At 52.4% G+C, this 22256-nt stretch overlaps 1 protein-coding gene across 1 annotated transcript in view; it reads left to right on the forward strand.

The window, feature by feature from the left end:
* TEAD4 (TEA domain transcription factor 4) overlaps positions 1 to 22256 on the forward strand; it is an 86801-nt gene that overhangs the window by 34703 nt on the left and 29842 nt on the right. The window contains 1 exon segment of the mRNA NM_001435873.1: positions 2743 to 2997. Coding sequence (NP_001422802.1) covers positions 2772 to 2997 — 226 coding nt within the window. The 5' untranslated portion in view covers positions 2743 to 2771.

Genomic DNA, 22256 nt, shown 5'->3' on the forward strand with positions numbered 1-22256 from the left:
GCCGGTTCCTGCTTTAAGTATCAGTGGCTCTACCCTCTTTCCCACTACATGTCTGCGCCAGCTGCTTTGCCAAGCTCCTTTTGACCCTCTCCTCCTGGGATGTGCCTCCCACACTTAGCCCCTCCCTTCCCTCGACCCTCACCCCCACCCTCACAGTGCCTCTCTGTGAAGGACATTGTCCTTCTCACAGGCCGTGGGTGGGAGATGAGGGGTTTGAGGGTATGGAGGGGAGTGATAAGGAACGCTCTGGGAGGTCTCACTTTAGAGGGTCCGAGGTGGAAGTGGTGAACTCGGGGGTTTAGACCCCCAGCCTGGGTTTGGGCTGCTGGACTGCATTACTCTTCAAGGCTGGTCAGGGAGAAGGGACGGGCAATGTGTGTGGTGGGGTGAGGTCCTCCTTTACAAGTGGACTCAGTGGCTGGGATGGGGAGAAGTTGGGGGCTCTGGGAGGGCTGTGGGAGGTACGTGGTTCCCACCTGGTACTCATAACCCAAAAACTTCCTTAAGATGACTAGTACGTCCTGCTCTTTCATAAACCCCTGAGAACTGTGTCTGGAAGCTTACAGCTTGGATGGTTGGAGCCGAGAGGTCACTGGATTTGTTTCATGTTAGGGGAAGGCGGGGTTGTGGCCATGAGCCCCCAGAGGCACCAGAAAGTCAATCCTGCCATTGCACCAGTGTGTGAGGAGCTGCCCAGACTGTTTCTTTTAGAGAGAGCCTGAGTCGGGAAGGGAACAGGAGAACAGTGACCTATATTATATTGTATATGCATTTTTAAAAATTTTTCGGGGCCGGGCGCGGTGGCTCACGCCTGTAATCCCAGCACTCTGGGAGGCCGAGGCGGGCGGATCACAAGGTCAGGAGATCGAGACCACGGTGAAACCCCGTCTCTACTAAAAATACAAAAAAAAATTAGCCGGGCGCGGTTGTGGGCGCCTGTAGTCCCAGCTACTCGGGAGGCCGAGGCAGGAGAATGGCGTGAACCCGGGAGGCGGAGCTTGCAGTGAGCCGAGATCGCGCCACTGCACTCCAGCCTGGGCGACAGAGCGAGACTCCGTCTCAAAAAAAAAAAAAAAAAAAAAAAAAAAATTTTTCGTTGTGGTAAAAAAGACCACAAAGTTTACCATCCTAACCCTTTTTCAGTATCCAGGTTGGTAGTGTTAAGTATATTCACGTTGCTGTGCGGCAGATCTCCAGAAACTTCTTCATCGTGCAAAACCGAAACTCTACCCCTCAAGTCACAAGTCTCTGTTTCTTTCTCCCACCAGCCCGTGGTAACCACCATTCTACTCTGTTTCTATTAGTTTGACCACTTAAAAACATTTTTTTTTTTTAACATTTTTAGTAAAGATGAAGTCTTGCTGGCTCCTGGACTCAAATGATCTTCCTGCCTCAGCCTCCCCGAGTGCTGGGAGCCACTGCACCCTGCCAACTACTTTATTTTTATTGTATTGTATTTATCTATTTTGAGACTGCCTTGCTCTGTCACCCAGGCTAGAGTGCAGTGGCGCAATCATGGCTCACTGCAGCCTTGACTTCCCAGGCTCGAGTGATTCTCCCCCCTCACCCTCCAGAGTAGCTGGGACTGTAGGTGTGAGCCAGCACACCTGGGTGATTTTTTTTTAATTAATTTTTTTGTAGAGATGGGGTCCCCCTATATTGACTAGACTGGTCTGAAACTCCTGGGCTCAAGGGATCCTCACGCCTCAGCCTCCCAAAGTGCTGGGATTGTAGGCATGAGCCACTGTGCCTGGCCTAATGTGGCTGCTTTAGATACCTCGTCAGTGGAACCATGTCGTGTTTGGGTTGTTTTGTAACTGGCGTATTTCACTCAGCGTAATGTCCTAATCAGGAGACTCTGCCCCCAGACAGAGTGCTGTGCTGCAGCACGTGTCCAGGTTGCCTTCCTTTTTAAAGCTTGTGTGTTGCTGTAAGTATAGACCCATTTTGTTCATCCATTCATCCATTGATGGACATGTGGGTTGTTTCTACCTTTTGGCTCTTGTGAATAATGCCACCATGAACGTGAGTGTGCACATATCTCTTTGAGACCCTGCTTTCCCTGTTTTTGGGTATATACCCAGATGTTGGGTCATATGGTCTCGCTCTGTCGCCCAGGCTGGAATGTCATGGCGGGATCTCGGCTCACTGCAACCTCTGCTTCCCGGATTCAAGCGATTCTCCTGCCTCAGCCTCCCGAGTAGCTGAGATTACAGGTGCCTGCCACCACACCTGGCTAATTTTTGTATTTTTAGTAGAAATGGGGTTTCACCGTGTTGGCCAGGCTGGTCTTGAGCTCCTGACCTCAAGTGATCCACCTGTCCCAGCCTCTCAGAGTGCTGGGATTACAGGTGTGACCCCCGGCGCCCAGCCTGCACAATTTTGCATTCCCACCAATAGTCCCCAGTATTTTGCATGCTTTTTGCCCAGTGTTGATTTAATGTCAGTGCATCCCTGGCACTGCGTCCTTGTCTCCTACTTCTCAGCCCTTGCCTGGGTTCCTAGAACCTTGATGTCAGGGAGTGCCTAGGTCATTGTGCTCATTCGACAGATGGGAAGACGAGCTCTCCAGAGGAGAAATGACCTGTTCAAGACCCCAGGCTTGATTCTCACAGACCTGTCACTTGATGCTTTGCTTCCTGAGCAACTGATTTGGGCTCTGGCACTCCCTGGAGTGCCCTCATCCTATGACCCACACAGTTCGTCCACTTCTCACCGGGGCTGCGGTTCCTGTCCCCACAGGTCCAACGGGCGCTCCTCCAAGCGGAGCCTTGGAGGGCAAGGCCGGCACCATTACCTCCAACGAGTGGAGCTCTCCCAACTCCCCTGAGGGGAGCAACGTCTCTGGGGGCAGTCAGGCGCTGGACAAGCCCATCGACAATGATGCAGAGGGCGTGTGGAGCCCGGACATTGAGCAGAGTTTCCAGGAGGCCCTGGCCATCTACCCGCCCTGTGGCCGGCGTAAAATTATCCTGTCGGACGAGGGCAAGATGTACGGTAAGGAGCCCGTCAGGTTCGGCCCCGTACCTGAGGCTGAGGCAAGGGGCCCACCCAGAAACCTTGGGGTTCCTGCCAGGCCGTGGAGGGGGATGGCCACTTGGGACTTCGTCATGTGAACACTGCTTTCTTCCTTCCTGGGCTCCCAGGGATGGGGGCCCTGAGGAGAAGCCTGTGAGGGGGTGTGGAGGGTGGGGCCCCTGGCGGTGAGCAGCTGTGGGAGTGGGAATCTTGGAGAGTTTGGAAAGGGCGAGTCTGGGTAGGGTAGAACGTCCCCCCAGAGCAGACGGGGAGCACCCCACAAGCTGTACCCCAGCAGGTGCCTGAGCACCAGGCTGCCCACTTTGACTGAAGGATGCTCAGTCATCCCCTCTTTCCCTCATTCACTTACTCATTCGTGCAGCAGATACATGCCGGGCCTTCTGTGTGCCTGGTGTGGGTTGGGCAGGTCTAGTCCCAGCCCATCATCTGGGGTGCAGGAAATGTGAACTCACAGATAACTGGCTCTGCAACGCAGCCTGGAGAGCTCCTAGGAGAGGCAGAGTGCTGGAGACCACTCCCCTAGGAAAGGCCCCCAGCGCGGCAGAGGGTCACTAGAAATGGCTTGATCTTCGTGAGTGACTGGGGTTCAGAACACAACAGAAACTGTTCAGCGCCACGTGGGAAGGACCGAGCAGATGGCATGGGGCCACAATGACTTTTGGATGGAAGAGGGGGCATCTGGAAAAATGAAGCAGGGGCCAGGCATGGTGGCTCACTCAAGCCTGTGATTCTAGCACTTTGGGAGGCCAAGGTGGGAGGATCACTTGAGGCCAGCAGTTTGAAACCAGCCTGGGCAACAAAGCGAGACACGACCTCTAGTAAAAATTTTTTAAAAATTAGCCGGGTGTGGTGGTGCTAGCCTGTAGTCCCAGCTACTGGGGAGGCTGAGGCAGAAAGATCGCTTGAGGCCAAGATGTCAAGGCTGCAGTGTGCCGTGATTGCACTGTTGCACTCCTGCCTGGGTGCCAGAGTGAGACCCTATCTCAAAAAAAATAAAAAAGAAAGAAAACTGAAGCCAGAATGAAAACTGAATGGCTGTTGGAAGGCCCAGATCAGGCTTCTGTTCCCACTGGAAAGTCCTCTGGGAACCCTAGCTCAAAACAGTGGTCTTGGGGCAGGATGGAGAGCCCTGAGTGGGTCTCTAAATGGCTGAAGTCAGTGACAACGAGGCCTCTGCCTAGCTTCCAACAGGATAGCCCCAGACCAGCTGCCCACTCTCACGGGTTTCCATTCATTTCTCCTCCGCACCCAACACTGGTGCCACCCCCACCACTGTTGCTTTGCTCACCTTCCCCAGAGTCTCCCTTACTTCTGGGTCGGCCCTCCAGATCGTCCCTGCTCTGACCACTTCTTGCTCTGATGGTTGCTTATTTTTTCTTTTTCTTTTTTTTTTTGAGATGGAGTTTTATTCTTGTTGCCCAGGCTGGAGTGCAGTGGCGTAATCTTAGCTCACCGCCACCTCTGCCTCCCGGGTTCAAGCGATTCTCCCACCTCAGCCTCCTGAGTAGCTTGGATTACAGGCATGCGCCACCACTCCTGGCTAATTTTGTATTTTTAGTAGAGACAGGGTTTTTCCGTGTTGGTTAGGCTGGTCTTGAACTCCGGACCTCAGGTGATCCTCCCGCCTTGGCCTCCCAAAGTGCTGGGATTACAGGCATGAGCCACTGCCCCGGCTTTGCTTTTCTTCTTCTTTTTTTTTTTTTTTTTTTTGGAGCAATGTCGGCTCACTGCAGCCTCTGCCTCGTGGGTTAAAGTGATTCTCCTGCCTCGCCCTCCCAAGTCGTTGGGTCTACAGGCATGTGCTACCACGCCCGGCTGATTTTTGTATTTTTAGTAGAGCTGGGTTTCACCATGTTGGCCAGGCTGGTCTTGAACACCTAACTTCAAATGATCGGCCTGCCTCGGCCTCCCAATGTGTTGGGATTACAGGCATGAGCCACTGCCCTTGGCCTTTTTTTTTCTTTTTTACAATTACGTATATTTTATGTGCATCGCTTAAAATATAAAATTGTAGTACAAGGTTTGAAGCGGAAACAGAAGTCGTTTGGGCCTCTTCTACTCATTCCCAAGTGCAGCTTCCTAGATCTTCCTAGATGCCAACTCTTCGTCTTTTTTTTTTTTTCAGACGGAGTCTTGCTCTGTCGCCCAGGCTGGAGGGCAGTGGCGCGATCTCGGCTCACTGCGAGCTCCGCCTCCCGGGTTCATGCCATTCTCCTGCCTCACTGTGCCTCCCGAGTAGCTGGGACTACAGGCGCCGCCACCACGCCCAGCTAATTTTTGTATTTTTTTTTTTTTTTTTTTGAGACGGAGTCTCGCTCTGTAGCCCAGGCTGGAGTGCAGTGGCCGGGATCTCAGCTCACTGCAAGCTCCGCCTCCCGGGTTCACGCCATTCTCCTGCCTCAGCCTCCCGAGTAGCTGGGACTACAGGCGCCCGCCACCTCGCCCGGCTAGTTTTTTGTATTTCTTAGTAGAGACGGGGTTTCACCGTGTTATCCAGGATGGTCTCGATCTCCTGACCTCGTGATCCACCCGTCTCGGCCTCCCAAAGTGCTGGGATTACAGGCTTGAGCCACCGCGCCCGGCCGCTAATTTTTGTATTTTTAGTAGAGATGGGGTTTCACCATGTTAGCCAGGATGGTCTGGATCTCCTGACCATGGGATCTGCCCACCTTGGTCTCCCAAAGTGCTGGGATTACAGGTGTGAGCCGTTGCGCCTGGCCTCATCTTTTTATTCTACCATTTGCATCTGTATTTCTTTTTTCTTTGAATCTGTGTTTCTTTTTTTTTGAGACAGAGTCTCGCTCTCTCCCCTGTCGCCCAGGCTGGAGTACAGTGGCACAATAGAGATGGAGTTTCACCATGTTAGCCAGGAGGGTCTTGATCTGACTTCATGATCCACCTGCCTCAGCCTCCCAAAGTGCTGGGATTACAGGTGTGAGCCACCACACCTGACCTTGCATCTGTATTTCTAAATAAAATACTTGAATGTGTTTGTGGCAGTTAAGATGAAGTTTGGCTTTAACAGATCCCAAATAGCAGTGGCTTATATAAGAGAAATTTCCTTCTCTTTCCTATAAATGTCTGGAGGGTAGGTAGTCTAGGGAAGGTGTGGCAGCTCTGCTCCATGAAGCTCTCAGGGACCCAGATGCTTCCGTCTTGTGGCTCATGAGCATGACTTCCTTTGTGAATATTCCCTTAAGGCCCAAGCAGCTGCTTCGGTTCCAGGAGTCACATTGCAGCTAGCAGACAGGAGAATGGGATGAAGAGTGACCTGGCTACCTTTAAGGAAGACACTGGGAAACTAACCCCTGGTATATTTACTGTCTGGAACCCAGTCTTGTGACCGTATTTAGGAGCAAGAGGCATTGGAAAAATCCAGCAATACACTGCCATAGCCAGGTGCCTACGACCATGCCTGGCTAATTGTAAAGTTTTTTATAAAGTCCGGGCGCAGTGACTCATGCCTGTAATTCCAGCGCTCTGGGAGGCCGAGGCAGGCACATCACCTGAGGTCAGGAGTTCGAGACCAGCCTGGCCAACATGGTGAAACCCCGTCTCTACTAAAAGTACAAAAATTAGCCAGGCATCGTGGCGCATGCCTGTAGTCCCAGCTACTTGGGAAGCTGAGGCAGGAGAATCGCTTGAACCCAAGAGGCGGAGGTTGCAGTGAGCTGAGATTGTACCACTGGACTCTAGCCTGGGTGACAGAGTGAGAGTTACAGGCTACAGATTACAGGTCACAGAGTGAGAAAAGTAAAAAATAAATGTAAAATAAAAAAAAAATTTTTTTTTTTTTTGAGACGGAGTCTTGCTCTGTTGCACCCAGGCTGGAGTGCAGTGGCGCTATCTCGGCTCACTGCAATCTCCGCCTCCTGGGTTCAAGCGATTCTTCTGCCTCAGCCTCCCAAATAACTGGGATTACAGGCGCCTGCCACCCAGGCCCCTGGCTAATTTTTGCGTTTTTAGTGGAGATGGGGTTTCACCATGTTGGTCAGGCTGGTTTCAAACTCCTGATCTCAGGAGATCCGCACGCCTCGGCCTCCCAAAGTGCTGGGATTACAGGTGTGAACCACAGTACCTGGCCAAAAAATAAATATTTTATCAAGATGGTGCCTCACTGCCTTGTGTAGGCTGGTCTCGAACTCCTGGTCTGAAGCCATCCTCTTGCCCCAGCCTCCCAAAGTGCTGGGATTACAGCCAGCCTTCTGCCCAGGCCACCTGCCTGGCCTTCCTATAGTTTTTGATTAAACTTATATTCGAGACTTTAGTATCTTTACAAAGTAAACATTGGTCACAGCTGTTCCATATAGTTTTACGTTTCTTTTCTCATACAGCTTTTTGGTTTTCCTGGAGATAATGTTCTTGATTTTTTTCATTTGGTCACTTGTTTCTACATCTATCATTAGTTTATCTTCAAACTGTTCAGAAAAGAGTAAAATTCTCACTCTTTTTTTTTCTTCTTTGTTTTAAGAGACAAGGTCTTGCTCTGTCATCCAGGCTGGAGTGCAGTGGCATAGTCATAGCTCACTGCCTCACCACAGGCTCTACCTCCTGGGCTCAAGCGATCCTGCCACCTCAGCCTCCCGAGTAGTTAGGACTACAGGCAAGCATCACCTTGCCTGGCTACTTTTTTTATTTTTTGTGGAGACGGGGTCTTGCTGCATTGCCCGAGCTGATCGTGAACTCCTGCGCTCAAGCAGTTCTGCCTGGGCCTCCCAGAGTGGTGGGATTACAGGAGTGAGGCACTGCACCTGGCCTAAAATTCTCTTAATATGGTCCAGTATACCAGGTGACCTAAGATTTTTTTTTTCCTAAAAGTAATCCTCCCGGAGGCCGCTGCCCTCCTGCTTTATTCTGTGCCAGATGCCCCCCAGGCCTGTTGCACAACTGTCATTCTGCGATTTTCTTGGTTTTTTTTTTTTTTTTTTTTTTTTTTTAGATGGAGTCTCACTCTGTCACCCAGGCTGGAGTACAGTGGCACGATCTTGGCTCACTGCAACCTCCGCCTCCCAGGTTCAAGCAATTCTCCTGACTCAGCCTACCAAGTAGCTGGGATTACAGGTGCCCGCCAGCACGCCCGGCTAATTTTTGTATTTTTAGTAGAGACGAGGTTTCACCATGTTGGCCAGGCTGGTCTTGAACTCCTGACCTTAGATGATCCGTCTGCCTTGGCCTCCCAAAATGCTGGGATTACAGGCGTGAGCCACTGCTGACTCAGGGTCCCAGTAGACCCGGCCATCTTGGGATTTTCTTCCTCTGCATCCTGTGAAGTCCCTTCCACTTCTACTTGTGAAGTTTTGCTTCTTACTTTTAGTGCCTGGGGAAGCATCATGGGGGAGACAGCTGTGTATGGAGCACCTGGGGGTGTCTGGTGTGGTGTTGGGTGCTTTGCAGAGATTGTTCCCATTTGGCCAGGAGGGACGCAGCCTCTGGGACCCCCAGGCTCTTTCCTCTGCTTTGGTGGAGGAGCGGATGGCTATAGACTATGAGCTTAGGTATGAAATGAGAAAGGGCAGGGGGAGTGCAGGGAAGGGCAAACGGCTTGGCTGGGGAGCCGTGGTGTGTGCCCTGACCCTTTACAGGCCAGGTCTGTGTGCTTTAGAGGCAGAGATGGGCTGGAAATCCTAAGTGTGCATGAGGCATCCAGCAAGGGGCAAGGACGGAGGGCGCTGCGGGTGTCTGGGAGGGCCCCGTGGAGATGCCAGAATGTGGTAAATCAACAGACATCTGTGGAATTGAGCACCTGTGGGGACCAAGGGCTTTTGAGTACTTGCTTTTTTTGGGGGGGGGTATGTGTGTGTAAAATATATGTAACATTTTCCATTTTAATCATTATAGTTTTTTATAGTTTGATGGCATTAAATATATTCACATTGATGTACAGCCATTACTACCACCCATCACCAGAAATATTTCATTTCAAAGTGAGATTCTTTACCTTTTAAACAATAATTCCCCATTCTTGCCATCCTCCCCACCCTCCAGCCCTGGCAACCACCGTTCTGCTTTCTGTCTTTATGGGTTTGACTAAAGCTTTAGTTACCTCATATAAGTGGAATCATAAAACATTTGCCCTTTTGTGACTGGCTAATTTCACTTAACACAAGGTCCTCAATGTTTATCTGTATTGTAACCTAGGTCAGAGTTTCCTTCCTTTTTTTTTTTTTTTTTTGAGACGGAGTCTCGCTCTGACGCCCAGGCTGGAGTACAGTGGCTGGATCTCAGCTCACTGCAAGCTCCGCCTCCTGGGTTCACGCCATTCTCCTGCCTCAGCCTCCCGAGTAGCTGGGACTACAGGCGCCCACTACCTCGCCCGGCTAGTTTTTTGTATTTTTTTTTTTTTTTTTTTTTTGAGACAGAGTCTTGCTCTGTTGCCCAGGCTGGAGTGCAGTGGCCGGATCTCGGCTCACTGCAAGCTCCGCCTCCCGGGTTTACGCCATTCTCCTGCCTCAGCCTCCCGAGTAGCTGGGACTACAGGCGCCCGCCACCTCGCCCGGCTAGTTTTTTGTATTTTTTAGTAGAGACGGGGTTTCACCGTATTAGCCAGGATGGTCTCGATCTCCTGACCTTATGATCCGCCTGTCTCGGCCTCCCAAAGTGCTGGGATTACAGGCTTGAGCCACCGCGCCTGGCGTTTCCTTCCTTTTTAAGGCTGAGTAATATTCCATTGTATAGACCACATTTTGTTTATCCATTTGTCTGCCGATGGACATTTGGGTGGATACTTAGTTTTATTTAGTTCTTATAGGTAGATGTTTCTGAACCTGCTTCACATATAAAGATATTGGGGTTAAGAGACTGTGACCAAGCCTGGGGAAGCGCCAGGCTGTGGATCTCTGGCAGGCCTTGGGTTGGAATTCTCTTTGGCAGGAGGGAAGCCACTGGCTCGGGGAAGCAGACTGAAAATGGTTTGGCAAACCGTCCTGGCCATGTTAGCATCTCGGATGCTGCTCCTTCCCTGTGCTGAGACCCGGGGAGGGGTTTGGGGTGGGGACGCTCGGGAGGGCCTGGAGGAAGAGCGAGGAGGGGCAGAGGCGCTGCTTCCCTGTGCTTCATAACACGCCAGCGCTCCCAGCATCCTGGGCATCGGTGATCTTTCGGTCCTTTCAAGGGTCCCTTCGAGGAAGGAGGAATGGCATCTGTGCTTACACATGCAGAAATGGAAGTCCAGGGAAGCCAAGAGTTTCTCCGGTCTTTCAAGTCGGAAGTGGAGAGTGGGGCTTTAACCCAGTTCTCCTGCCTCTGAGCTTGGCGCTCCTCTGTCAACTGCATGGCCTTGCTCCTCCGCTGCCTGGCCCTGGCTCCAGGTGGGTCAGGCCCTGGGCAGGGCCCTGGAGGCTGTACTGCAGGCTCTGACAACCGCCCAGCCCCCACAGCACCTGTCCTGCATGAGAATAGGTTCTGCTGGGATCCAGACACCCGCTCACCCCTTCTCTTCTTACCAGTCCCGGGGGCCGAGCCAAGGCAGGACTGCGTGGGGACTGATGGAGGGCCGTCAGCAGGCAGAGCTGCCCGGCCCGGCTGGGAGCTATAGATAGCTCTGAGCTCACCCCAGTGTGTGGGATGGGCCCTCTGGGAGGCAGAACGGGAGGCCAAGCTGAGAGCTGACTCAGACCTAAGCTCACTGTGGCTGCTCCCCTCCTGTCTTCTCATCTTCCCCTCGGGGACCTGCGCTTCCCATCCTCTGTGTACCCCAGCCCCATTCTGAGCCCCCAGCTGCTTCCGGCATCCCCAGAGCTCTGGTCTTTTCTCACCCCTCACTTCCCTGCATCCAAAGACCGCCAGTCCCTTTCCAAGTGGGCTGGCCCAGTGGGGTATGGGGTGGGGCTGAGAGGATGACTCCTGACCTGGGGACCTGGCCTTAGCTGTTTGAGGACAGGGGTTAGGCCTGCGGCCATGACACATCCAGCATAGGACACACTGACCAAGGCCAGGCAGACATGCAGATGACATGCAAAGCAGCGTGACAGATTAACACCTGCTATTTCTGAGCTGAATCTCCCACGCTTGTTGGCTCCAGCCCTCCCCTTGAGCACCTCTCACCCTCGTGGGCCGGCTCCCGGGCCCGGGGTGCTTGCCTTCTCCTGCCCACAGCCGCTTTCATTTCTGCCCTGTCACTGTGTGACCCTCCCCCTGGCACAGCCAATGCTGGCCTCCCTGACCTCCTTTGGCCAGGCTCGCAGTCGGCCTAGCCTAGCATGCAGGTGGTGGGATTTGAACAACTTCTCGCCCCCTTCTGCCTGCTCCTCGCCTTCCCCACTCCTCACACTCAGTGCTGGCCAGGTGGGCTCGCGTCCCACCTCCTGCTCTCTGGAGGGCTGTGGCTAGCTCTGGGGTTTCCTCTGCATTCATCCCTTTCTGCCTCCTATGCTGCTCACCTTCCTGAGGTTGCTCTTGACTTTCCCGAGTCTTCCTGCCTCTTCTTTTCCCTGCCTCTCTCTCTGCTTCTCCCCTCCTGTGTCCCAGTTGGGCCATCCTATTAGCTGCCCGTCAGCTCTCATTAAGCGCCCACCCCCACTGGGCAGGCCGTACTGAGGCCGTGTGGTCTCTGCTCTCCACGACTTCATGGTCTAATGAGAGGGGCAGGAGAAACCTCTCTGGACAGTTAGCCACCCAGGCAGACACCAGCGTTGTCCACAGCCAGCATCAACCAGATTTATCTTGGAAGTTGTCTTGAAGGAAGCGGAGCTGAGCGTGGGTGCTTGTCTTGGTCTGTTTTCTGTTGTTTATAACAGAATACCTGAAACTGGGTAATAAAGCAGAAGTTTATTCCTTACAGTTACAGAGGCCAGGAAGCTCCAAGGTCGAGGGGCTGCATCTGTGAGGCCCTTCGTGCTGGAGGGGACTCTGCAGAGTCCCAAGGTGGTGCGGGCATCCCGTGGCGAGGGGGCCGGCTGTGCTTGCTCAGGCCTCCTCTTCTCTGAGATAGCCCCCAGTCCCACTCCCGTGCTAACCCGTTAGCCCATTAATCCATGAGTGGGTTAATCCATCACGAAGGCAGTGCCCTCAGGGCCGTATCACTCCGTAAAGGCCCCACCTGTCAGTACTGCCACATGGGGGATTAAATTTCAACCTGAATTTTGGAGGGGACAGATACTCAAACCATAGCAGTGCTCCAGGCCAGGGGGCGGAGAGGTTGTGAGCATCGGCCTAGAGGCGGGACTTTGTACGGTGGGTTTGGGGGACCTGATGGAGGGTCTGGGCAAAGCACTGTTGATTCATCAGACTGTCAGTGGTGAAGGGATGCCCTCGTTTTGTGGATGAGTCACACAGCTATTAAGAGGCAGAACCGGACCCGGACTCGGGCTGAGTTTGGGAGTAGAGCAGGTCGAGGGGTCTGTTCACAAAGGCGATGGGACAGAGGTTAGGAGTCTCACCTGGGCTCCTGCCCCCACTTCTTCACCATGGCCTCGTTCGCGGGATTCTCTGCTCCTCTTTGCTTTGTTGCCTTGTGGGTTTCCAGCTGCTCCCATGCTCCTCCCTACGGCCTATAGCCCTGGCTTCAGGTGCCTGGAGGCCTGATGACGGAGTGTTCAAATCTACTCTGCCCCGAGAGCTGGCGTGACCTTGGGCAAGTTATTTAACCTCCTTGGGCTTCACTTTCCTTTTGTAAAGTGGAAGTCATAATGCTATTGCCTTTGTGGGGGATGTTTTGGTTTATTTTATTGTGAAAAAATATACATTACATAAAATTAACCATTTAAGCCATTTTTATGTGTGCAGGTCAGTGGCATTAAGTACATTCACCTTCTTGTGTAGCCATCATCACCATCCATTTCCAGAACTTTTCCATCATCTCAAATAGAAATTCTGTACCCATTAAACAGTAATTCCCCATTCCCCTCTGCCCCAGCCGCTGGTAACCTGTTCTCTTTTCTTCCTCTACGATTTGCCTGTTCGAGGCGTTTCATAAAGGTGGAATCAAGCCAGCCGTGGTGGCTCACGCCTGTAATCCCAGTACTTTGGGATGCCGAGGCGGGTGAATCAAGAGGTCAGGAGTTTGAGACCAGCCTGGCCAACATGATGAAACCCCGTCTCTACTAAAAATACAAAATTACAAAATTAACTGGGTGTGGTGGTGCACACCTGTAATCACAGCTACTCCGGAGACTGAGGCAAGAGAATCTCTTTAACCCGGGAGGCGGAGGTTTCAGTGAGCCGAGATCATGCCACTGCACTCCTGCCTGGGTGACAAAGCGAGACTCTGTCTCAAAAAAAAAAAAAGTGGAATCAGGCCAGGCGTGATGGCTCACACGTGTAATCCCAGCACTTTGGGAGGCCAAGATGGGTAGATCACTTGAGGTCAGGAGTTCGAGACCAGCCTGGTCAACATGGTGAAAACCCGTCTCTACTGAAAATACAAAAGTTACAAAATTAGCTGGGTGTGGTGCACACCTGTAATCCCAGCTACTTGGGAGGCTGAAGCACGAGAGTTGCTTGAACCTGGGAGGTGGAGGTTGCAGTGTGAGCTGAGATCGCGCCACTGCACTCCATCCTGGATGACAGAGTGAGACTCCATCTCAAACAAAAAAGAAAAAGAAAAATGGAATCATACAGTATTTCCCCTTTTGTGTCTGTCTTATTTCACTTGGTACAATGTCTTTAAGGTTCATCCATGTTGTAGCGTGTGTCAGAATTTCCTTCTTTTTAAAGACTGAGTAGCCGGGCGCGGTGGCTCACGCCTGTAATCCCAGCACTTTGGGAGGCTGAGGCGGGCGGATCACGAGGTCAGGAGATCGAGACCATCCTGGCGAACATGGTGAAACCCCATCTCTACTAAAAAATACAAAAAACTAGCCGGGCGAGGTGGCGGCGCCTGTAGTCTCAGCTACTCGGGAGGCTGAGGCGGGAGAATGGCATAAACCTGGGAGGCGGAGCTTGCAGTGAGCCGAGATCCGGCCACCGCACTCCAGCCTGGGCGGCAGAGTGAGACTCCGTCTCAAAAAAAAAAAAAAAAATAGACTGAGTAATATTCCATTGTATGGATAGACTGCATCTTGCTTATCTGTTCACCTGTGGATAGACATTCGTATCGCTTCTACCTTTTGACTACTATGACCAATACTGCGATGAACACTGGTGTACAGGTCTCTCGAGTCCCTGCTTTCAGTTCTCGTGGGATTGGAATTGCTAGCTCATATGGTAATTTTATGTTTAAGTTTTTGAGGGACCACCAAACTATTTTCCACAGCGGCTGCATCACTTTACATTCCCGCCAGCAATGAACAAAAGTTCTGATTTCGCACATCCTCATCAACACTTGTTATTTTCCATTTTTTGGATCGTAGCCATGCTAGCGGGTGTGAAGCGCTATCTTGTGGTTTTTGATTTGCATTTCCTTAATGATTCGTGTTGCAGAGCATCCTTTCATGAGGTTATTGGAATAAGACCTTGCCTTCTAGTGTAGTAGCAGGGATGAGAGCACACAGCAGGTGCCAAATGCACAGCATGGGGTGAAGGGAACATGCACCTGCCCTCGAGGAGCTCACGGCGTGGTGGGGGAGCGCGACTAGGACAGAGACTGAGGCAGGAATGGGCATGTCCTCTTGGGTGGGGAGCCGGGCCGGCTTCTTGGTGCTTCCTGGGGCTGTGGCCTCGAAGCCTGGTTGATTTCACCGAAGCCTCAGAGCCCTCCAGGGACAATGGTAGGAACAGCTCGAATGTCAGGCCCAATTGCTGCCTTCTCAGGCTTCAGTCAGAAGTTCCTTCTCCACAAATAGCCTCCTCCTCCAGCCCCAGGTGTTTATGGCTTCAGCTGATCCCTGGATAGCTGCACGCCCCCACACACATCCCGGTTCCCATTTCCAGGCCACTGGGGATTAGGGTGGGGCAGGGAGGATGGGCCCAGCCTCCTCTCCCTGAGCCCCAACCTGCAGGGGTGCAATATGGTGCTTGCTCGCTTCACCGAGGCCTACAGTGAACCGAAGATGTCCACGTGCGCTTCCACCCGCTCTTTGGTGGGGAGGCTTGTGCCCTCAGATCCTCAGTCCTTTTCAAGTTTGAAAGCCAATAGCATTCACTATAACAGGGCTTCGTTAACAATATTAACAATACTCGCTGACCTTGCTGGCCCTCTGCTGAGTGGCGGGTGTTTGACTTACTCCATGCCATTTAATAGTTTATGGCCTGGGGGGTGGGCTGCCACGGAGAGAGGGGACTCGGCGCAGAGGAAATGAGATACAGAAATGACCTAGCCCAGGCAGGATTGTGCAGCTGGGGTAACGATTTTAGTGGTGCTATGTGATGGCAGGGTGTGTGTGAGGCTGGGTGTGGGGCTAGGAGAAAGCGGAGATTCCTCGTGGACGGACGCTGCCTCGGGAATGCTCCATCCTCAGCCTTTGGGCCACGGCTCCTGTTTCTCCATGGGCAGCCTTTGCCCCTGGTGGGGTGGGGCCGTGGGTGTGAGCTGTGTGAGCTGGGGGCTGCTGGACACATGTCCTCCGACAGATGGGCCACAGTCTGGCAGGGTTGTCCTTCCCAGCCCCACCCAGGCCTGCGCTGGGGTTGGCCGAGGCCACCTGCCACATTGCAATGCGCAGCTGCCCGACTGGCCTCCTCCTGCCCCAGCCTGTGTTCTCAGCCACCAGAGGGAGAGGGCCTGCGGTTATGCAGCTGGGGGCAGAGCTGGGACAAGGACAAGCCTTCCCACCGCCACCACCTCGGCTGGGTGCCTTACAAGTTTCTCACTGCCATGGCCCTTTGCTGGTCTTTACTCTGGTTCCCACGCTCTGCCTGTAGGCCCACGCTCCCTACTCCCTTCTGTGCTTGTCCCTGACTCTGGGAGCCTCCTGGTGTCTACAGGATCCAGGATACGTTGGCTCCCATCAGCTCTGGGTACCACTGTTCATGAGTGGTGGGCAGGACCTCAGGTCCAAATAGTCAGATCTCCCTCCAGGACCTTACTTCATGCAGAGACTTAGGAATTGGGGGATTGATCCAAAGGGGAGGAGCAGCATCGTCCCTTGCAGAGGAAGCTCAGCCCTGTTGGGGGAACACATCCTAGGGGAAAACAGCCAGCAAATAGGAGTCTCAAAGCATTGGGGACAGCCTTGGAAAACACCTCGTGGTGCCTGGGACACTAGCAAGCCATGAGACTATAAATAAGTCATTTCCCCTCTCTGGGCTTCCGTTTCATCTTCATCAGGCTAAACAGGACCTCTAGAGTCACGTGGTCCAGCCCTGCTTCTAAGAGAAGTGACCTCCAATTCCCTGTTCATTCGGAGTGGTACCGTGCAGTAGTCACAGATGGGCACTGGCACCAGGCTACGTGGACCCGGATCTCAGCCACCTGCTTGCCTGTGACCCTGAGGACATTTCTCAACCTTGCTGTTTCCCTGTCCGTGGTGGATGACAGCACCACCCTCATGGAGCTGTTGTGAGGATCGAAAGGGTGAATGCAGATAAGCTGTCACAGGATACATATCCATGTCCGCACAGATACTGGTACTGAGGAGGTGTGCAGCAAGCGTTCATTGTCATTAACGTTGTCATCGGAGTGACAGGCCACAGCAGCTCCCTCTGTGTGTAAAGCCTGGATTAGATACCAGCTGGCCTGGAGGCAGTGACATGGCTGCGTTGACCTCTAGAGCACCCCTGGTGGCAGGAAGGAAGCTGCCTGTTCCCCTTGTCTGAAACACCCACAGACACCCACAGACACCCCACACTTCACTGCCCCACAGGAGGTTCTCAACTGCCGGCATCACCCCTGACCAGCACAACGAGGCTGGAGGGTCTGAGATGAGCCAGCAAGGGAGAGGAGGTAGAAGCTCCCCAGACAGCCAGGGGAAAAACACAACTTTAACAGATACAAACCTGGAGGACAGTGTGCCGAGTGACATACACCAGACCCGGAAGGACAGATGCCCGGAGGGCTCACTCAGAGGTGGAATCTAAAACAGCGGAGCTCACAGCAGACAGTAGAAAGGTGGTTGCTGGAGGCTTGGGCGGGCGCGACCGGGAGGTGTTGGTCAAAGAACACAGTTTCAGTTAGATGGGGAAATGTTTTTGGTTTTTAGTTTTTTTTTTCTGTTTTGTTTGTTTGTTTGTTTGTTTGTTTTAGACAGGGTCTTTCTCTCCCTGGCAGAAGTGCAGTGGTGTGATCACGGCTCACTGCAGCCTCAATCCCCTGGACTCAAGTGAGCCTCCTGCCGCAGCGTCCTGAGTGGCTGGGACTACAGGCATGTGCCACCACACCTGGCTAATTTTTAATTTTTAATTTATTATTTTTTTATTTTTATTTTTATTTCTTTTTTTTTTTTTTTTTGACACAGAGTCTCGCTCTGTCGCCCAGGCTGGAGTGCAGTGGCGCGATCTCGGCTCACTGCAAGCTCCACCTCCCGGGTTCACGCCATTCTCCCGCCTCAGCCTCCTGAGTAGCTGGGACTACAGGTGCCCGCCACCACGCCCGGCTAGTTTTTTTGTATTTTTAGTAGAGACGGGGTTTCACTGTGTTAGCCGGGATGATCTTGATCTTCTGACGTTGTGATCCGCCCACCTCGACCTCCCAAAGTACTGGGATTACAGGCGTGAGCCACCGTGCCTGGCCTTATTTTTATTTTTTTGCAGAGATGGGGTGGGGTCTCACTATGTTGCCCAGGCTGATCCTGAATTCCTGGGCTTGGGCGATCTTCCTGCCTCGGCCTCCCAAAGAGCTGGGATTATAGGTGTGAGTCATGACGCCCAGTCAAGGAGGGATGTTTTTGGAGACCTATTGCCCAGCGTGGTGACTACAGCGAATAATAATGTATTCCATTTTTCAAAAGTGCTAAGAAAGTAAATTTCATGTTCTCATCATGAAGAATGATGAGTATTTGAAATGATGGACATGTTAATTAGTTTGATTTAATCATTTCACATTATATAAATATATATCATAACATCACTTTGTACCCCAGAAATACAGGTTGAGCATCCCAAATCTGAAAATCCAAAATCTGAAATACTCCAAAGTTTGAAACTTTTTGAGTGCTGATGGATTTTAGGATTAGAAATGCTCAACTGGTAAGTATATAATGCAGATAGCCCCCAAATTTGAAAAAATCCCAGATCTGAAACACTTCTTGTTCCAAGCATGTTAGATAAGGGCTAGTCAACCAGTATGTACAGTTTTAAAAAGAAAGAAAAGCCAGGTGTGGTGGCTCACACCTGTAATCCCAGCACTTTGGGAGGCCAAGGCAGGCAGATCACCTGAGGTCAGGAGTTCGAGACCAGCCTGACCAACATGGAGAAACCACGTCTCTACTAAAAATACAAAATTAGCTGGGTGTGGTGGCGCATGCTTGTAATCCCAGCTACTTGGGAGGCTGAGGCAGGAGAATCACTTGAACCCGGGAGGCAGAGGTTGTAGTGAGCCAAGACTGCACTATTGCACTCCAGCCTGGGCAACAGAGTGAAACTCCGTCTCAAAAAAAAAAAAAAAAAGATAAAAATAGAAAAAAATACAAAGACGGGCTGGGTGTGGTGGCTTATGCCTATAATCCCAGCACTTTGGGAGGCTGAGGTGGGCAGATTACTTGAGGTAAGGGGTTCGAGACCAGCCTGGCCAATATGGTGAAACCCTGCCTCTACTAAAAATACAAAAATTAGCCAGGCGTTGGAGGTGTGTGCCTGTAATCCCAGCTACTTGGGAGGCTGAGGTGGGAGAATCACTGGAACCCGGGAGGCGGAGGTTGTGGTGAGCTAAGATCACACCACCTGCATTCCAGCCTGGGCAATAGCGAGACTCCATCTCAGAAAAACAAAACAAAACAAAAAAGAAGACAGCTGAGCCTGCCTTAGACCGCTTGGTGTGGCTCCTGTCCTGCCCGCTTCCTAGCCTCTCGCCCAGGGCTAAGATGCCGTTTCTAGCAGCAGAGCCCTGGAACCTTGTGGCAGGAGGTGAAGGTAGTTGTGGGGTGGTGGGCAGGGGTTCCTTGCAGAGGCTGAGTCCTCTGTGATGTTTGGGGTGAGGGTCTCAGCTGATGGGGGGCAAGGTCTCCCTACTGCTGCTCACTACAGGCTGTGGAGGAAACAGCACTGTTATGGGGCGGTCCTGCCTGATGACAGGAGGTTCCGTTAACTAAGCATCCTGGCTGGACCGGGCCTCGGGCCATATTAAAGCCCCTGAGCCAAGAGTCACACCTGGACAGCAATTCTCTGGCAAATAGGTATCATTACCTGCCCATTGCAGGGAGGAGGTGGATTTACTGTGAAGCTCATGAGGTGACCCAGCACTTACACGGGCCCCTTCCAAGTCCCTAAACTTAATTTTTGCTTCATTGAAGTAGAACTGACATACAACAGACTGTACATGCTTAAAGTGGACAGTTTGATACATTTTGACAGATGGAGGCACCTGTGAAGCCATCACCACCATCAAGATAATGAATATGTCCATTGCCTCCAAAAGTTTTTAACCTAATTTTTTTTTTTTTTTTTTTTTTTTTTTTTGAGACGGAGTCTCGCTATGTCGCCCAGGGTGGAGTGCAGTGGCCGGATCTCAGCTCACTGCAAGCTCCGCCTCCCGGGTTTATGCCATTCTCCTGCCTCAGCCTCCCGAGTAGCTGGGATTACAGGCGCCCACCACCTCGCCGGGCTAGTTTTTTGTATTTTTTTAGTAGAGACGGGGTTTCACTGTGTTAGCCAGGATGGTCTCGATCTCCTGACCTCATGATCCGCCCATCTCAGCCTCTCAAAGTGCTGAGATTACAGGCTTGAGCCACCAGGCCCGGCCTCCCAATTTCTAAATGTCTTAGTCTTCACAAAAGTCGGGGTTTGCTCAGGTACAGAAAAGTTCAATGAGACCAGGACAGGACGGCGCTTTGAAAGTTACGTCAGACTAATCAGAAGTATAAGGTTATTTGCGTGTATTTAACTCACTCCTTTGTCTGAGAATACTAAAACAGTTACGGGACATCTGACCAGCATCTTAGCATTCATTCCCTTGTCATTCAGGCAGCAAGTATTTATTGAACGCCTACAGTATGCAGGCAGTTTTCTAGGTGTTGGGTATAAAAAAGTGAATAAATGGACCAAAAATCCCTATTCACCTGGACTGTGGTTCTGATGGGGGTGGGGGCACAGATGGTACTGAAATAAGTTAGATTATGTGTTATGCTAGAAGGTGCTGTGGAGAAAAGGAAAGGCGGTGGGTGCCAGGGTGGGCAGGTAGGAGTACGACTTCAGCCCTCGGTGGGGTGGTCAGGGAAGAGAGAGTGGCACCCGAGGGGTGCAGGTGGTGTGGGACTCTGGGGCCGATTGTTCCCTGGAGGAGAAACAGGAAGCACAGGGACCTTGGTGGGGCAGGTGTGGGCCTGGTGCATCCCAGGACAGTAAGAGGTTTAGGATGGAGCAGGTAGACTAGATCAGAGAGGTGACTGAACTGGGGTGGCCACATCCTGCAGGGGTTTCCATGCCGTTGTAAGGACTTGGACACCATTAATCTGGGGCAGATGGAAGCCGTTGGAGTGCTTCTGAATTTCGATAGGGTCGCTGCAGCTGCTATGTTGAGCAGACTGGGAGTAGGGAATACACATGGAAGGTGATGATCCTAATGCAAGCCAGAGATGACGGGAACTTGGACCCTGGAAGGTGCGGTGCTGCACAGTGGCTGAATGAATTCTGGATCTGTTTTGGAAGTGGAGCCACACCAGACTCGTTCATTCGTTCGGCGAGTAGGTGCCAGGAACTGGACATGCAGACTTGAACGGATGCATGGCCTCTTCCTCTGAGCTGTCGAGAGTCTAGCAAGGAAAGACAGACACGGACAACCGATGAGCACACGGTAACCTGTGTGCAAGGCACGGGCCAGAGGAGCAACCAAGAACTGTATCCCAGATGGTCTGCCATCCCCATCCCTCCTGCTACACCATCACCCACTTCGCAGCTCTTGGGAACCTCTTCCTCCCTCATGCTCTTCCTTGCTTGCAGACTAGTCTCTGAACTGGGTTACTTACTTGGGCCTAGAGCATGTTCATTTTACAGAAAAGGAAACTGAGCCACAGAGGGTTCTCACTGAGCCAGCGTTGAGGTCTGTTTCCTACATTTGTAGAAATTTGGAAAAATCTGCAGGAAAAACCTTAAAGGAACTAGATTCAAGAAGAGAAGGCTGGCCAGGCGCGGTGGCTCAGGCCTGTAATCCCAGCACTTTGGGAGGCCAAGGCGGGCAGATCGCGAAGTCAGGAGATCCAGACCATCCTGGCTAACACGGTGAAACCCCGTCTCCACTAAAAATACAAAAAATTAGCCGAGCGTGGTGGCGGGCGCCTGTAGTCCCAGCTACTCGGGAGGCTGAGGCAGGAGAATGGCGGGAACCCGGGAGGCGGAGCTTGCAGTGAGCCGAGACCGCACCACCGCACTCCAGCCTGGGCGACAGAGCGAGACTCCGTCTCTTAAAAAAAAAAAAGAAAAGAGAAGGCTGAGTGAAGGTCCTTAAAGGGGAGAGACTTACCATGCTCCCAAACCTCACTTGTGGAGCTGCCAGGCTCTAGCCTGGCTCGCCAGCTCGCAGGTCTGTGGCCCTAGTTCATTCACCCACTGGTGATGACTTACACCCGAGATGCTGCACGGGTGACTTTAGCTAGACCTAGGGTAGAACTGTCGACCGTTCACTGGACCGCCAAAGCCTTTCCCTAGAACGCTTTGAGAGGAGACGTCTTGTGGACTCAGGGTTTTAGGTGCAGAACAGCCCACGGACAATGTCCCCAGACTCCGATTCTCCCCTCCCTCCTTCCTCTGACACAGGCAAACCTTTTCTGGCCGACAGTACCTCTGGAGAGTAGCCTCTTCATTTGGCCTTGGCATTGGGGAAAGGTCAGCTGGGGGGTCAGCTTGGCCGTGGCCGTGCACTCTGGTTACAACCCAGGTGGCCGGCAGCCCACTCCCCTCACCTCCCCCACCATCAGCAGCTGCCTCCTGCGGACAGCCGCAAGCCCTCCAGGCTCCGCAGGACGGGGCGGGCTGGCAGCTGCTCCCTCTGATGCCCGCACTCAAACCCTCTTGCTCTGCCTCTCCTCACCCGCTGCTTTTCTGTATGGTCTAACACTACCCAGGGGTCAAGGGCCACCCAAGGGTTTGCCTGACCACCCAGCCCGAACTGGCCCCTGGTCCTGTGAACACGCCCCTGTCCGTAGCACCCATGGATTTCATTGTGTGGGCACATGCCACTCCTGAACTAGGTGACGCTTTGAGATGAGGAACCCCTTTCCATCATCTTTTTCAATACTGGAAGCCATGGACGC

This window comes from Macaca mulatta, chromosome 11 (assembly GCF_049350105.2).
Source record: "Macaca mulatta isolate MMU2019108-1 chromosome 11, T2T-MMU8v2.0, whole genome shotgun sequence".
Lineage (NCBI taxonomy): Eukaryota > Metazoa > Chordata > Mammalia > Primates > Cercopithecidae > Macaca > Macaca mulatta.